The sequence below is a fragment of the Pezoporus occidentalis genome, unplaced genomic scaffold, assembly GCF_034315485.1.
Source record: "Pezoporus occidentalis ecotype Australia unplaced genomic scaffold, CSIRO_AGI_Poc_V1 ctg32, whole genome shotgun sequence".
Classification (NCBI taxonomy): Eukaryota; Metazoa; Chordata; class Aves; order Psittaciformes; family Psittacidae; genus Pezoporus; species Pezoporus occidentalis.
In genome coordinates, this window is record NW_026915158.1 from 3,081,811 (window position 1) to 3,099,734 (window position 17,924).

Here is a 17,924-nt window from a genome sequence, read left to right on the forward strand (position 1 = left end):
AAACAGATTAATGGAACGAATCAGAGGATCTGAAACAGTTGATTGGCTGTGTTACTGTTTAGGATGGAACGTCAGGTCCTAGAACTGACTGGCTTCTGCCCTCCAGCAAGTATGACCATACATACATACATTAGAGAAAGGAAAGGTCCAGCTTCTGAGTCAGTGAGTTCAAGCTTCAGTTCTGTGCCTTGAACCTGTCAAATACTTGATCTTTCATCAGCTTGACTATCTCAAGTGCTTAAGGCTACGTATGGGTACATGGAAAAGAAAAAAGTGAGCATTTCATGCCTTGAAGGTAAGCTGTGTTTTCAAAAGGATACTTATGGTCAAAGCTATACCATAGCCTGAATAGCCAAGCACTTTCCTGCTTTGTCCTGTTCCTTCTTTCAGAATCTGGGCCATCCTATAAATAAGATAAAAATACATTCAATTGTGTAGGAAAAAAAAAAAAAATAATAACAACCGAATCACACATTCCAATCATTCACATTATTGTCCAAAAAGGCCAAATTACTTCAATACTGTACTTGGACTGCAGACAGCACTCTTTATTGCCCTCCAGTTATCTTAGCGAGCCCTACACCACCAAGTTCCCTCAAGTCTAAAAGCTTATTGTACAGTTAATGCAGTAATGGATATAGGAATAAGTCCAAGACTGACAAATATAGGAATAAGTTCAAGACTGACAAATAAGCTTCATTGATGTCTCATCCCTGTCTCCCTCCCCAGATAAATGAACTGGAATAATCCAGACTGATCCCTATCCATTGCTTGGTTGGCTTCCTTAAATCCAAGTCTATTTGATGTTCTTTCCTTAAGCCTATTACTTCCTTGGAAGAGCAAGGGAATTTACCATACCTGAAACTCTAACGTGATGAAATATATCACACTTGAGAAACATGCTTCACAGGGAATCCATATAAAATCACAAGTGTTGAAGGTCATGAAAATTTCCTAAGTGCTAGATCAATTTCAGAAGGGCCAACAATGTCAAATATAACCCCTTTTATTTGATGTGCTGCAAGTCGTTGCACCAGCTGGTCTGCAGCTGCATTTGGTTTTACTTTTGTTACTGTTTTGCTTTTTGCATGTTGGCTTTTGGCGGGGGGGAGGTTGGGCTTTGTTTGTGTTTTTTTGTTGTGGGTTTGTTTGGTCCGTGCCCCCCCCCCCTTTTTTTTTGGCCAAAAGCCAAAGTTAAACACAGGAAAACAGATGAAGTGAGAATGCCTTGCATGAGTCCTCTGCCAAGCTATTGAAAACAAGGCAGGATTGCACTGGGTACTTCTGATCTGCAAAAAATCCACAATCCACCAAGAGTTTAACTTTAGTACGTTTTCACTCCCTCCACATCCCAAATGATATATTTTCTTTAACTGCGACATGCTGCTAATCTTGGCTTGGTGAAAGAAAGAGGAATCCAAAGGGAACTGACTAATGGACTCCATTAGAAATGCAAAGCACAGCTAAAAAAGGAAACAAATGGGTAAGTGCTTTATGTTTACATGGGGAAAAAGTAACAAGGTATTTCCATCCAGACACTGAATAGAACAGAATATCCATGTTCTGTTTCCTGTAAAGCAATTCCTCAAATACTGACAAGCTACAGTCTGAACTGGCCAAAGCCATCTTACCACATACCACTTCCTAACCTTGAATTGATGTAGTAACTGTGGTCTTCACCATAAAAGGTGTTTTGAGGCCTGGCCTTCTGATTGCTTTCAGATAGATGTAAAACCAAGGTCACCCTTCTTAGTACCCAAACCCACTATTTCAGAATCTATTTTGTGTACTGGACACAGGCTTCTACAAAGAACACAGAGATACCCAATGCAGTTTCTGCAACGAAAGAGATGTTTCCTGAGCAACTAGTTCTTATCTGTGCAACCTGTGGCCAAACAAAAAAATAGGGCAAGGCAGGAGAAATAACTGATAAGAAAGCTGATCCCAGATACAGCAAATATTCCATCCATGTATCTGTGACCAGCCTGAACACCAGCATCATACAGCCTGAAGTTTACATAGTCCAGTTCACATGCTTGCACCCTAAGCAACCTCTGCATCCAAAGTAATCTATCTTTGCTGTCATCCGACTTCCTCTAGCAGGCTCCTGTATAAGCAGCCAGTTGTGCTGCAGAACAATTACTGTCAAACAGTACTCTGAGAGCATGTAAACTAAACATCTGGACAGAGGAAATGTTGGGTGGTTGTTATGTTGTTTGGGGTTGGCTCTTTTTTTCCAAACCTTTCACTCTTCCTGCGAATACACTCAGTTTCTAGACAGGGAAAACTGAAATTTCTGCTATGAACAACATTCTCTTGATAGTCTTGTTTGCCAATAGCATATTGCAGGGAAAAAAGAGCCAGCTTCTGGGTTGTTACTGATGCATAGAAAGCTGCACTAAAGATTCACAGCAACAGTTTGCTGAATATAAATGACAATTTTCCAGTGTTCCTTTTGCCTCATACAGGCAGTAGGTAGTACAGGTAAGATCCAGCCATCTTGTGGTACAGCATGCAGGAGCTGATACTGGATTAGCAAACTTAATCTTCGATTCTAAGCAAGTCCAAGGGCCAAAGTCTGGTATCAGTTATTGGGCAGAAGCCAAGAGGATTATGTCTGGGTCAGTCTTGGGAAGAACTGTTTATGCTGTAGCATGTTAAATGCAAGCATCTTGGGTGGCTGGGGAAGAGGAAAGCACATTGTCAAATAGACTGTATTAGCAGATTTTGGAAGGTTTTGGATGCCTTATACGTAGACATATACACAAAAATCTGAACACTGTAGCATTACACCCAAAACCACAGAATGTTTTTTGATGGGCATTACATGAATAGTATCAAGTAAAATGCATTACTGACTTGCCAGCTAGGAGAGAAAGATTCTATCCATGCACATAGCTTCTGCAGTTCTTTATCATCTTAGATATATAATAAGATCAGCCTAATAGAGAAGTTATGCAATTACTTACTCCTTGTAAGACTTGAAAGCTGTCATTAGTAGGTGGAGGATCCTGATCTGGGTCAACCCCAACCCTACAGAAACATTAGGAAAACAAAGCAAGTGGTGTTACTGAGGGTTGGAAATGCTAGAAGTTTGGCAGAACACATTTTAAAAGCACTTTAAGCACCCAGCAAAGCTGCATTCAGAGAGGTTATAAGAACAGTTTGAGAAGAGCTGTCCATTATTACCCTGCAGTTACATAGCTGTACACAAGATGCTTTTTCACTCAAGCAGCGGCTACCTGTAGATAACGGCTTTAACTTCATCTTGGCATCAACTTGAACAGCTTACCTTTGTTGCCAATTCTTTTAGGATGGTGGCAAATACTATTTCTGACTTAAAAGATGAATTTTGGATCACATCCTCTTCAGTGGAAAAAACTCCTCATGTCCAGCAGTAAGAAACTAGAGACTATGAAAGAGCCCAGCCTAAATACTTGACACAGCAAATTACTTAGCTGCCAGATAGGCCTGAGAATAGCTCAAATATGCAATTAAAAGAAGCCACACACACACAGTTTTAATGCACTGTATGAAACAAAAAAAAAATACTTTATAAAGACTCATAATCCTAATTTGCTGCAAGTTTCAGTCACCTAACATAACACAGCCACAGTGGATTAACAAGAGGTTTGTCTACTCCAGACTCCTAGCTGAGTGACAGAGGGTCTGTTTAATAAAATGGTGCATGATGATACAATATGTTCATAAGAAGCCATCTACTTGCTTTTGTATAGTTAGTGAGCATCCTATTACATCCTTTCATATAGCACTTCTATCCAAGATGGGTATTTAATCCTTGTAATTATGCTCAGGTTTTTCTGGTCTGTTTTGGGCTATTTAAGATTATTCTTGTCTAGTTTTAAACCCTGCTTATGCCTTGATTTCTGTGCTGCTTTGTAGAACCTAGACCACCAACCTCAAACATTGGGTAAGACTGTCATTCTCAAATATGTTGTGTTTCAGTCCTACCACGTTGCATAACAAGTGTAGGAAAATATAGGCAATTAGAAAACATATTGTCTGAAATGGCCAGCTTCTTCATTTCCCCTCTCTTGGAAGGGACTGAGCTGGGTGAGTGTAATCTCTCTGTTACTTAGACTTTGTGTCAGCTATTTCTAGCCACAGTGTTTACACAACATCCCTGAGGATCACCAGAAACCAAAAGAACCTTGCTGGTAAGACCAGCTAATTTATGTGTCCCAGGGACATGCATCTGAGTAAACCAAGCAGTAATTCAGACACTATTTACCTTCAGGCACAGAAGATGGAATGGATTAAACTAAAAGGGAACACCTTCAAACAAATTCGAGGGCACCGCTTTCTGTTAGAATAATGGAACATAGGCACAGAACTAAGGTTTTAAGTCATCCTTTATGGACTCAACAGCCAATCCAAGGCTGCACATGACTTAAAGTAGTTCAGGGAAAATCCAGAAAGCCACTCTAAGACAGCCTGTAGCAGCCTCATATAAAAGAATCTTCTTGCCTGGATTTTAACCCGAGTTTCTTTTCTTTCATCATCACTTCCTTTTTTTCACATACAGAGTTATCTTAACCTTTAGGCATATTTGTCCTGGGAATTCATTGGCACTGACCAGCCTCATAACTAAAAGCTTTACCTTTTTAAGGGAACACTGGAGAGACAGAGATTGGGTACTGGGTTGTTACACATGCCAAAATGAAACGCCACACAAAAGAGCTCTGAAAGGTTACAAGGGCTTAAATGTTACAGGTTAGGCTACCACTAAGCCATGAAGACATGATAAGAAGGGTCTTCTGCAGACAAACTAGTTACCTAGTGAAGCCTCATACCAAAAGAGAGACCGCATCTGGAATATTGTGTCCAGTTCTGGGCCCCTCAGTTCAAGAAGGACAGGGAGCTGCTGGAGAGAGTCCAGCGCAGGGCAACGAAGATGATGAAGGGAGTGGAGCATCTCCCTTATGAGGAAAGACTGAGGGAGCTGGGACTCTATAGTTTGGAGAAGAGGAGACTGAGGGGCAACCTTATTAGTGTCTATAAATATATAAAGGGGGAGTGTCACGAGGATGGAGCCAGGCTCTACTCAGTGGCAAACAATGATAGGACAAGGGGTAATGGGTACAAACTGGAACACAAGAGGTTCCACTTAAACTTGAGAAGAAACTTCTTCTCAGTGAGGGTGACGGAACACTGGAACAGGCTGCCCAGGGAGGTTGTGGAGTCTCCTTCCCTGGAGGCATTCAAAACCCGCCTGGACACATTCCTGTGTAACATTATCTAGGTGTTCCTGCTCCAGCAGTGGGATTGGACTAGATGATCTTTTGAGGTCCCTTCCAATCTCTAGCATACTGTGATACTGTGATACTGTGAAAAGCTGATAAGCAACATCAGGAAACCCACTCAGTATGGCAATATGTACAAGATAGTTCATTCCTTTATAAATATACATAAAAGAAATATTTGTGTTTTTTAAACTCCAGATACACACTGGGGAGGTTCAACGCACTATGCGAGCAACCACATTCATGTTAGCTGCACAGCTGGCGATATGAATGAATGGGGAGTTCAAGAAGCTTGTTCCAGAAGACGAACATAGCTTGCATTCCTGAAATAGTTTTAACTCACTGGCCTACCCTTTCACTTCACAGTACACAAGAAAACCAAACAATTCAGAATGTCCCAGCTTTTACTTGACTTACAGGGTCGTGCATTTGTTTGAGGGATTTTAACTGCCCTTAGGCAGGCAAAGGGAACTTAAGGGAGGACCAAAACAGGATGACCATTCTGTTCAATTAAAAGTCACAGTACATCTCAGGCCAGGTGTTTGGGTTTATTGTCATGCTGAAGAGGAAAAAAGAGCTTTTCTATATTAAAATGGTTCAAATTTTAGGAAAAATTCTTACTACAGACAGCATCTTCATTTCTACTCCCCCCATTCTGAAAGCCCATTGCAGCAGTTGTGTGTGCATTCCTTTAGGGTGTACAGTAACAATTCAAATAACTAACTCTTAAAAAGCAGATGTCAGATGAAGAATATGAACAGTCTTTCAGCTGTAACAATGCATAATATTCCAAACCTGGTGAAAACCCCACCTATTTCCCTCACTGACATTGATGCAGTATTTGACAGATACCTTAATACTTCAGGGCAGACAGTTTGTAGTGCATAAATTTTAGGCATCTTTACTTCTGCCTTGGGAAGTGTACTGGAAATTGTAGACAAGAGTATGCTACAGTAAAAATTGTTCCAATTTTAGCATACTTCTTCACTCCTCCCTAGTAAGTTTGCTTAGGTTTTTAAGTCATAAAAGACTTTTCAGGCTGAGAGCTCTGTAACAGCAAAAGGACTACCATTGAGCCCAATACTAAAGCACTATGTTTCTGCTCTTAGCTGATTTCCTAACCTCCTTCTGGTCCTTATTCTACAACTTATGCTACAACTCCAGCATCACATATAGGAAAGCAGTTACTCAGATTTGATCCCTCTAGTGCTAAACCTATGTATAATTCAGTAATTTAAACAGTGTGGTAGAAAAGGGTTGACACACGAGGTGCAGAATATGTGGAATGTAAAGTGGAAACTAAATGTATGGAAAGGAATGGCAAAAAAAAAATGGAGACAGAACTACTTCAAGTACTCCACTATGTCATTTTTAAATGGTGGAACTATTTCTTCTGACACTTCAAAAACCTTTCCAATGCCCTGCAACACATAGATGACAAGTTACCAAAATACCAGGCTTTATTGCCTTCTGGCATATGTAATTGCTGTGGCAGCAGCCAAGAATGACTGCAACAGATAATAGTTCTCAGATTCTCTGTACAAACGAGCATACTAAATCTCTGGCAAGTTTAGTAGTTTGCTGGGAACCTTCAATCATGACAGGAAACTTACTATTGCCTCATCCCAAAGAGTTTTCTTTGCATAAATATTCTGTAGATGTGTATATATATATATACACACACACGCAATACACATGCCTTATATATCCCAGTTAAAGATTTATCTTCTGGTTGATTCTCTTTCTATCTATGTATCAGTTATAAAAACCACCAACTGGAAAAGACTAGGATTCTGGTTTGTTTCCGCTCTTACTAGCAACTTCCTGTGAAGCAATGTGATAACCCTCAGTTTTTAAAATACACCCCCAAAAAGGCTGAGCTAAATCTTCTGTGAAGTCCCTTCCAACCTGAGCAGTTGTATAAAGTAACTCCAAAGAATGCTTAAGAATACCTGTGTTATAAAGGTTCACAGGGTAGCATCTGTGATTCTTCAGCTTTTAATTCTTCGCAGGTCAGAGATGCTAGCTTTGCTTCATTAATTACCCATACACAGAGTTAAAAGATGTGGTGTTTTGTGGATTTTTTTTTAGGCTAAAGACATGATGTGTGATCCACACTCTCCCAGCTCAGAAGAAGAAAACAGGCTCAGAAATGAGGAATGTCTATGGCATTCTGCAGAAAAGGAGAAGCAGTAGAAGCATGCCATAGTATGAAAAAAGAATACACACTTCAGTGTTATAAAGATGAAGAAAGCCAAGCACGAGGTTAATTTGGTATCAAGGAAAGCACAGTGTCACCTGAAGTACAGCCAGCGGCTTTCACTCATCTCTTCCACCGATGGAACGTGGTCACCAACTCTGGTACAGTACAAGAATGCAGTGTGAGTAACAAAATGTTCATGAGATGGTAGCTTTACAGAGCTCCTTAGCAAAACAAAGCAAACCAACAACAAAAAACCCTAACCGAAACAAAAAAGAACAAAGCATACAAGACTGAGAACAGCAGAACAATGACAAAGTGACCAAAATAATAAAAATTAATAACAGCAGCTCTTTATGATTGAGATGTCCAGTAACACTCTTTGTTCGTTCAGATTCAGGCTGGCAAAACACCTCTATTCATGACAGGCTACCTCCACCAGAAAATTAGATTCGATAGCTCTACAAAGAGACGGAGCTGATCTAAGCCAATTCCTACCACTTCGGACCTGCATGTAGTCTAAAAGAGAAAAACTTATTGGAGAAAATAACCACAGGAAGCTATGAGTACATGAAAAAGGATGCCAATAACCATCAACAACTGCCTAGTTTCAGAGCAGTCCAAAACAACTGGTAATAGGTACTAAATCACTCGTTTTTTTTATAAACTGTTTAATAACTGGCTAACAATCTTTAGCAACATTGATCTTCAGTCATAGCAGAATGTGTTTTTACTTTGCATTGCCTTTTTCAGTTGTACTTAAACACCCATGAAAAAATGTTTGGTTTCTAATATTTTCCACATGAATTCCTTAGCAGCTTGTGGGGGCCTTTTTTCCCTTATTTTTCCATGAAGGCATACTACATGAACTATATACTGCTTGTGTGAAATAAAAGCCCAGATGATCAGAAATCCACAGAGAAGACCTCTTTTACAAAGAGCAAGTGTAGACACCTGATTGCAGGCTGACATCTCAATGAACCAAATATTTAAGGCCATAACTCATGCTATGAAGAGCATGCACTCTTCTAATCCTTGAAGGCTGAGCCAAAGACTTTAGATGGATTTGTTTTGGATTCCTAGTTCAATAGCTGTTCTCCCATGCAAACATACACTCCAGGTCAGAACACTTTGTTCCGAAAGGGCAAAACTGAGACACCTCTGCATGTGCACCAAAACCTAAAATTTAAAACTGCCCAACAAGTTCCCCTCAGCAACTTCTCTCTCGTTGCTGTGCCTTTGCCAAGTCAGAACACTGAAGGTTTCCCAGATGTCTATAATGAGAGCAGCATTTTTGGAAAATTTTAGCTATTTTGGAAGATTTCAACAGTTTCCTAGAGGATGCCTGAGGAAGAAGAGAATTCCCACCAGCATGATACAGAAATAAATAAAAACTAAAGCCCAGTCACTAAAACAACCCTGGAATTAGGAAATGTTGTTTCAGGTTGGTTTTACCTAACAAAGTTGGGTTTTTTACCTAACAAAGATAAGGACTCCTGAAACTGCCTGCTAAGGCTTGCCAAAGCTTGGCAGTTAAACCCGTACCACCCATGTGCTCCTAGATCTATCTCAGCCCAGCTCCTACAGGGTATGGGCCTTCCCCACACGTTTTCTCCCCGGTGTGAACTGTTATGGTTTAGAGCACAGAATTTATTTTAGAGATAAGGAAGCATCTCCCGTGCTTAATTCCAGATATCAAAAACATGAGGCAATCTCTTTCCTACCAAAGGAAAGACCCACATGGGTGAGGCTGGAGGTTCAGAGGCTGCATTGCACCTCCAGCAAGAGAGATTCAAGACTGATGATGAGACACACTAGAGACTGGGAAAGAATGAGAAAGATGGGAGAAACTAGGCAGGGAAAGACAACTGGAGGAAACAGTGCAGAAAATGATACTGTGAAAGGAAAAAAACCACAACAAGGCAAGGAACAGAACTGTCTGTGTATCTGCCCTTCAAGAGCAGCAGAAAGCAGCTAAAATAAAGCAGTGAAGGATCTAAGTTGTAGAATAATGGAAACAGGCTGCAAAACAGAAAGATATAACCTCTTATCAGACATCCCCCATTCCAGTCTGAAATGTAACACAAAGCTGGATCCCAACATCAGTACTTGCCTCCTGCCATTGCAGCACACTGAGGCATGGTATTTAAGAAATGCACACTTTACTGTTGGATCACCCTGGGTAAGATAATGGAGTATAACCCGAGATTGCCACCAAGCTGTCAGTTTTACCACCATCCCAGATAACTGGGTAGTTAACATAGCAGTTATGTGAGAGTCAGTGTTTCCAGATTTCTTTTTCAGCTTGCCCATTTAAAGGAAAAAATAAAATACAAATCACTAAATAGAAAGCTCTTAGAAACCGACATAAGGTAGTAAATATCTAAGTTGACATTTTCTGTGCAACCTTTAGCTTTTGTGGTAGAAGGATACTTAAAATATTTTAAATTGAAAGATACAGTGCTTTAAGATTTAGTAAAAGGTCACTAAATATAACTGAAATTACTTCATTAAAATAACCATGAGCTTCCTCATTTGAAGCAGATTGTGGAGGAGAGGAAGGCATTAATCTACGTGTTACTTCATTCAACATAAAAAGAACCAGGTCAATAACCTCTAATGAAAAATGGAAAAAAACATTGTTTTGCAATACAAATGACAGGAGTTCCCTTTTTTCCTGTAACAGATAAATGAAATGATAAGTCAGCTACTTTTCTGAAAAGAGGAACTTTGCCAGTGGTTTTGATTTACAGAGCTCTTGAGTTTTCTGAGACTGTTAAAACTTCAGGCAGGAAATTATTTCTTTCTTTCTTTCTTCTTTTTAGCCTCAGAAGGATGAGACTATATTTTTAATATCCAAGTCTTCCTTTAGTTTCTAAGAAAAAAAAAATCTACTCCTAGATAAGTCTGTTTACTATTTGCATGCTTGGATACATCCCACTGATAGACAGCCAAGAAATTCAAAACACATGACATCAGGGCTTTAACTCCAGTTTCTGGTGTTAATTTTTAACTTGCTCAGCATCAAGTGGCAGAAGCCAAAAGCACTTAAAGATCCCATTATTTTTTATTCATTAAAGATCCCATTATTTTTATTCAGATTTTGCTGTCATGACCTCACTTTCCTAAATAGTCAAGCAGCAAACTGAAGTTAAGCCTCTGCTACAAACCATGGGTTCTCTGCTTAGCTCTACATTTAAGCCTAGTTAATGGACCCTGGTACACTGGTGACATACCCTATCTGGAAAGATTCCTGCTCTCCTGATTACGTGAGACATTCAGAACAAAGCAAGGGAAGCAGAGGGCATTTTTTCTTGTTTTCCTTCTTACACTGCTTTTTACTTTACCACAACTTAATTTTCATGTTAGCTTCTTGCAATCTAACATAATGGCAAGTGCTAAGGCTCAGAAATTATCCCACGCCTCCCCAGAGACAGGGGCCTCAGACCTGTGTCAGCACTATACCCTGTGCTGCAAGGGAGGCATTTCATCTTCATCTCCTGCTGCCTACCACTTCCACTGAGTAGAAAGGGATAGAAAAAGAGAGAAGCAGCACATTTGTAAAATTCAGCTGGAAACTAACGTGTTCTTTTCTTAAACCTGTAGGTCAGACAGGACTGCTTGCTTTCCAGCAGAAAGGGCTCTATTACAGAGAGTACTTCAGCAGCAACAAGTTTCTAATTCTCGATCAGCTGCACACGGCTGCCACCTTCTGGCACAAATCTAATTTCATGTGGTCTCAGAAATTGCAGTCTCCTTCCTTAACAGAGCAGCGCTTATCAAGATAGCTGTAGACATACCCATGCAGTTCTCCAAAATACTTCTTACATAGAGTTCCCTTGTTTACGTGATATCCTTCCCATAATAAGGAAGGTACCAATTTATTTTGTCAACCATGTCAAACAAACGACAGTTAAAATTACTGTTTACTAGCAAGGGTGGGTAAATCTCCCAGAAAGCTACAGCTAAACACTGAACTGCCTTTTGACAGCTACTTGCCTAGGAATGGCATCACAGCCTTTCCAGCTGTTCTGCCTTGTTGGCCACATTAGTGATTTTTGCAAGCACAGCCTACCCAAAGGGCAGACCTGGAATGGATATGGTGTTAGCCCTTTCTCCCTTCAGGAGCAACTCATCAGCCAGGCTCATGGAGTCTTATTACTGAACCAGAATTAGTTCTGCTAAAGAAGTGTATATTCTTGAATGCTTCCACAAACTGCTTCCTAGACTCAACGGTGAGGGAATGGGGTAAGCTGCTGCCTCAGAACTGGTTTAGAGTTAACCAGGAGCTGGGCCACATACTAGAATTTAGTCCTGTCCTACCACTGATGGCTGGAGGAGCCCTGTGACAGAAGTAATGGTTGACTGCGCGCAGAAGCTGCCTTCTGATACAGGTAGGCCAAACATAATTATTCACTTAGCTGGTCAGCAACACATCCCATCTGTTACTGGATGATGAGGTTTGAAGGAAATATCCAGCAATGTTCCCTAACAAAAGAGGTGCAAAAGAGGTGCAGACATCAGGGCAGAAGGCTCAGGATGTCATCACCTATGATGAGAGCTGTTAAGAGTCAGTTTTATTGACCTGGTTGCATCAAGGTCACTTTAGAAGAGGCTTTGGAATCCACTCAAATGGAGATCAGAAAAGGGATATCCACACACTGACCACTGCAGGGGCTGCAGGCAGCTCTTGGCTGACTGTTCAACTACTGCAAGCCGACTGCAAGCAGTGTTCTTACCTGTGTACTGCTGTCCAGAGCTCATCTTCTGCTCCCTTGTACCCTACCCCATGCCTCGGACAGTCTGTGCATGCTGCCAGTTATGCAGACTGTTCCTGTCCTGCTTGCAGAGGTTTATTAGTACATTTGTTCATTATATACCACCACTGTACAGAAATCTCCTCCTGTTGTCAGAGATGTCAAACGGAAAGCTGCACATGGCACCTATGCCAGGTACTTTTAGTCATTGCACAGCTCTCGCATGTAACAGGAACACAAACCAGTGAAGGCTGGACTTCAAAATATCATTAGGATGTGGTATTTCACAGTCATTAACGATACAACTGCACTGGAACTGGTTTTGTTGTTGACCTCACACCATGTGTTGTATTACCTGTTGTTAGCAACATGACCTTCAGAGAGCCTTACTACACAGAAGTGATGCTTCTTTCTGGTGTGCTAGCCAAACACCTGGAACTTGCATTTAAGGACAGTTTTAAAAGACAGAAATGGATTCATTTAGCACCAAAAAAGAAAACTGTGATTTCCTAATGTTTGCCGTTAGTCAGAGCTGAGATACTCTAAATCACTGCTGTAATGTCTGTCTCCAACTGGAAGCATGCTACCTTCAGGAGTTTACATGCATTTCTGAAAGTACTACCCATTTTTTTCTTTTTGCCAACCTAGAAACAATCTGCCACCTATTGCCACAAGGAGTTCACTCCAGTTTTCCAAAAACAGCATTAGTCTTCAGGAATAATCATTTCTTCCAAAGACTGACACTGATTTTATCTAAAAATTGCTTTTTCTTATCCTGTCACAAGACAATGGGATACAAATTCTGGTTAGCACAATTAGAAAGCAAGACAAAGTAAGCTTTCAAGTGCCAAAGAGCACAAATAATTTACCTATGAAAAACACACTGAAGGGTTTTTACAATGTGTATGGTTTTAATTCTACTCTATTCACCTTTATCCCCCACAACTGCCAAAACTTTCACAGAATGGTAACATAGGTGATCTTTAACAACGACTGATTCATGATTCTAACATCTTCTGTTGATAAGTATCCTCAAACATGAATGTACTTGCAGCCTGAGTGTACTAAGTATTGGTCAGGATTTACAGACAAATGTCTATAACCTCACTATATACCATTTTCACAGGTATCACCAAAGCAGGAGGAAACACGGCTATAAGACTAGCAGGATCCCATTTATCCCAGTTGTTTAGATAACATCACATTTGTTTGGATAGATGTTTGAAGTGCATTCAGTTTAGCACCATCCACTAAAGACTCCACTTAAATTAAACGTAATGGGGCCGTTACCAAAAGTCAAAAGACAGGGAAAAGTCTTAGAACACTTAGAAGTTTACACAGAACTAGACAGATTAATTCTTTCTTTCCAGTTTAGGGGCTTCTGTATCAGGCAACACTATTCCATATACTACTGGGCTGACAAGGACCTAGGTACTTGCTTGCAGAGCGTAAGAGATCTTTTGGCTGAGTCCCAACAGCATCAATACATTTTCTTCACCAGCCTGCACTAGCACCTTCCTCTATAAAACATGATGTTCTAAACACCTAGAACAGCTCTAGCAAGCTTCAAACAAGTTCTGTAGAGCTATGCTAAATTAGCACAGTTGCCACCTGAAAAGTGAAGTTTCCCCGGCGTAGCTGCACTGACCTGATGTTCAGCCATGAGAGCATGGGAGTTGTACCTCCACCAACAATCCACACAGTGAAAAAGACGATGAGGAGAGTTGTTGAGAACATCATTTGATGTGAGTAGGTAGCAGTATCTCGTATGGCCAAAGCAAATGCCATGGCTCCCCTGAGACCTATGCAAAGAATGAAATAGCAGGGCTTCAGTAGTGCAACCACACCTATTGATAACCGTGCATCTTTCCTTGCTCCTTCCCTGCCACACAGGCACAAAGTGATGGGCAGAAAACACTGGGCTCTGGTAAATTTTAATTCCCACCATTTCCCTGATAAATCATGTGCTGTGATAATCTAGAACATGATTTTCCCTGGTAGTTTTCTGTAATTTACAGAATTCACAAGTGCTAAGAAAAGCTGTAAATATTTCCAGAAACAGGACAGAAATGCAGAAACAAGCAAATTGAGGACAAAAGGAAAATATATTACGGAAATCAAGCAGCTCCCTGAATTCAAATGAATATGCACACTTTTCCACATTCCATAAATGAAGCATGAGTTCTTGATACGAGGTTATCAGCTGGAAAAATAGCTCAGTTAATAACATGTTCAGATGCAGACTATATTTCTCTTCCTTCCTCCCAGCCCCGATTATGCAACTCCGCTAGCTATTTGTGTGACAGAAATTGTAAGGCAGTCTAAGTTCCTATACCTTGCTTTTTCCAACTATGTCTTAGAGCGCACCCAAAAAGACGCCTGATTTTCTCAGCAGATGCTTGTTTCTGCACAATGTGTACAACACCTCAGATAGAAATAACCTTCTGGAAGAGATACATCCCAGTTCCCCCATTCACTCTAGATGTACTTCAAAATGAAAAATACTCTGTTCCCAACATGAGGTGACTGCTTTCTGCCAGCACCTGGCATTTTGACATGTCACTCTTTCCAGACATGACACACTTTCTGTAAAGGTTGAAAGATACCTGATGACATGCTGCAACAACCTTTCAGTCTCTATTCAGGAGTAGAATGAATGTGGATTATAAAAGCAGAAGGTAGTACCATAAATGAGTTAAAAGTAAGACTTTTTGCTTTACCAAACTTTTTTGGTTTTACCTGAAAACATCATCATGTGCTGAAAGTTCCAGCTGATCTTATGCCTTCTGCCCAGATTCAGCAAGAAAGAGAGAGGGTAGATGTGTGCAGCTCTGCCAAAAAATATTGCAATCTGTTCACAGCTGAGGGTTAAGGATTTCACTTTCCTGAGGGATGCACTCTTGGGTACCTGGCTCTAACATAAAGCTTCTGTTTTAGTGAAAGGTTTACTTCATAATATCAAAGGTTCTTGTTATTTCTATCTATATAAACCAGACTTTCACCAGTTATCTGCACACATAACTCATGGCACAGAAAGCAAATTTTAACGTAACCAAGTTTGTTTCTGCACAATGAGATTATACTTAATATCAACTTTAACAGTTCTAGAAAGGAAGAATTTCCTTAAAAAATAAAATAAAAATAATCACACTTTAAACAGCTATCACCACCACCATTTGATTATGTGTTTCAGGCCCACAGAAATGCAGGCCTATGTACAGAAGAAAAACCAGTGTAAGACCAGGAAGTGACAACTCCATTATGGCTCCTTCAGAGACAAAAGCTCCTACTGAGTTGCAAGCACTTGAAAATACAGAATTACTAAGATGATAAATCCAAAACCCGCTTGTTAGTACTAGAATTAAGTTTAAAAGAGTATTGCAGAAATTCATGGTGGTAAGCTCCTTCACATCCTTACTGTGGTGTAAAACATCCAGTGGTTCCAATGGAGAAGCAGAAAGTTGAATACACCCCCAACTGTCTAAGGAGCACTTTGAAACAAACTAGAGTGATGTGCTGAAATCCCATAAAACATCAACACACTAGCCAGCCAAACACTGATCATTTGCTGCTGGGATAACAGAATTAGAAGAATGAAACAACTTTCTCATGGAAAAGAGAGGAAACCATGCATGAGCTCTAGACACCACTGTACTGTTGCCATAACAAAAGCAAATTAACACTACTTGTCTGCAGGAAGTTGTGTCTCCAGGAAAATAAGATTTTTATTATTACCTTGTAAAAAAGCTTCATGTAATTATTCCATACAACTTTCATAGCAATCCTTTTGCAGGCTGCAGAAATAAGACATCAGAAGCCATCATGACCAATGCATGTAGGAACAACAGCTAGCATTCTGTCAATGACATTAAGGCTTTAGCTGTACCTTTGCAGTCAAGCTTTTGTGCTTCAATAGCTAATGATGCCTCCACATTTCACACCCACAAGGTGAGAATTCATCAGGGACAGCAGTTGTTGAGGCAAAAAATTTGTGCTAGTATAGCTGCCCTGCTCACAAAGGTAGAAAAACACTCAAGAGGCAACAGAGATTGAGTGGGGTGGCAGAAAAAGATGTGGAAAATGTAATAAAAGATAGGTGGGTAGGAAGAAAAAGGAACAAAATAAATACTGATATCAAAACCAAAACAGATAGCATAACCTAAGAGAGGATGGAAGGCCACAGCAAAGACAGAAAATTGCAATGGTTAATATACCAGATGAAACTATTCTGCTCATATATATCCAGTGGCTGCAGGGCTCTGGAGCACTTTTTAGGTCAGAAGAACAGACATGAGGAGTCACGGGAGGACATTTATTAATGTTGCAGAAAAAAAGTGGCCAAAGAAAAATAAAGACAAATTGGATAAATCCATAGAAACAGTAGAAAGATATGAGAAAATGGTAGAAAGAAGGAGAGAGAAGTAGTACATTCCACGTTAGGCCATCTTTATATGTCCTTCCACTGAGTTTTATCTCTGCAACAGGCATAGAGAAGCCAAAACTGGAAGACTAGCTCCCATTACTTCATGCACACTTCTAATTGCTCTGAAATTTCAAGCAGCCAGAAATACAGTGAAAAAACAGTTACATAAGCCATTTCTACAGGAGCAGCATGCAGAGAGCAATCTAGTGATTCCTAGCTTACATGAGTGCGACTACTACAAAAGCGTTCAGTTCCAGGAAATAAGACCCATGTACCAGTCAGCAAGGGACAAGGGGAACTGCATACCAGCTCCAACACCAGCCCTTTCAGCACTGTGTACCCTTCGTGTCACCATCTGTACCACAGCTCAGTTCCTTCCCCCTCCCACCACCTGAGATCCTGACCTATACATTTAGGGCATTGCTGAACTGTTCACCCACGATCCTCTTCACTCATTTGAGGCTTGCTTGCTTTCTTCAAGGGACCATTAGAAGTGAAGAAATAAATGAATTCTTTTCTAGGCCTTCAAATTCTGAATACAAAAGCAACACAAGCACTGCTAGCTGTCAATAGGCAAGTCATACAATAAGGCATTTGATTTATCTATTGAAATTATGCAACTTCTAGCACTTGCTCAGGTAACAGCCAACAGCTGTGTGGCACAGAGGCTTTGATGTAAGGAGTAACCACAGATTGTTCTCACAATTATTGTGCCTGCAAGACATCGGGAAAACTCAGGTCAGCCACCACCCTCTATGCGGTAATGCCAGCAGACACCATAAGTATTCAGGTATATAAGATAATAGAGAAACTTCACACAAAGTGAAAAAGGATACAAAAGCTCCAATGATGAAAACTGGACTGAATATGTGTTTCTGGAAAGTAAACAGTGCCAAACCCATATAAGAAAATATGAAGTTCTCAGCCAGGAAGTGCAATACCTCAAAGAGCTAGGAACAAAACAGTCACATGTTAGAGGCCAAGCAATAAAGATGCTTTTCAGAAACAAGAGTATGTGGACTACTACAGCAATACACTGTACAAAAGATGACAGTCTTGCCTGCTTAGTGCGACTTCTTGATTCAGCTGACAAGTTATTGTATGTATAATGTGCCTGGGTAATTCCACAGAAGAGGACAGCCACCACACCTGTGAACAGAATCACATGCAAAAATCAGGCTGTTATTCTGTGAGCTCAACACATTTTCCCTTCCCAAATTCTATTAAATTTATACATACTCCTCAACCTTGAGATTTTTATGAACCTTATTTTCAAGTGA

The 17,924-nt window shown here is 40.3% G+C and overlaps 1 protein-coding gene across 3 annotated transcripts in view; it reads right to left on the reverse strand.

Moving 5' to 3' along the window:
- Positions 1 to 17,924, reverse strand: part of SLC9A7 (solute carrier family 9 member A7) — a 74,359-nt gene that overhangs the window by 11,402 nt on the left and 45,033 nt on the right. For 2 of the 3 annotated variants that reach the window (XM_062628613.1, XM_062628614.1), the window contains exons 9-15: positions 17,705 to 17,793; positions 17,481 to 17,594; positions 14,961 to 15,072; positions 13,870 to 14,023; positions 7,563 to 7,622; positions 2,970 to 3,033; positions 321 to 403 (exon numbers count right to left, since the gene is read on the reverse strand). In XM_062628613.1, coding sequence (XP_062484597.1) covers positions 321 to 403; positions 2,970 to 3,033; positions 7,563 to 7,622; positions 13,870 to 14,023; positions 14,961 to 15,072; positions 17,481 to 17,594; positions 17,705 to 17,793 — 676 coding nt within the window. The remainder of the gene's footprint in view (positions 1 to 320; positions 404 to 2,969; positions 3,034 to 7,562; positions 7,623 to 13,869; positions 14,024 to 14,960; positions 15,073 to 17,480; positions 17,595 to 17,704; positions 17,794 to 17,924) is intronic. The other variant, XM_062628615.1, reaches the window with a different exon arrangement.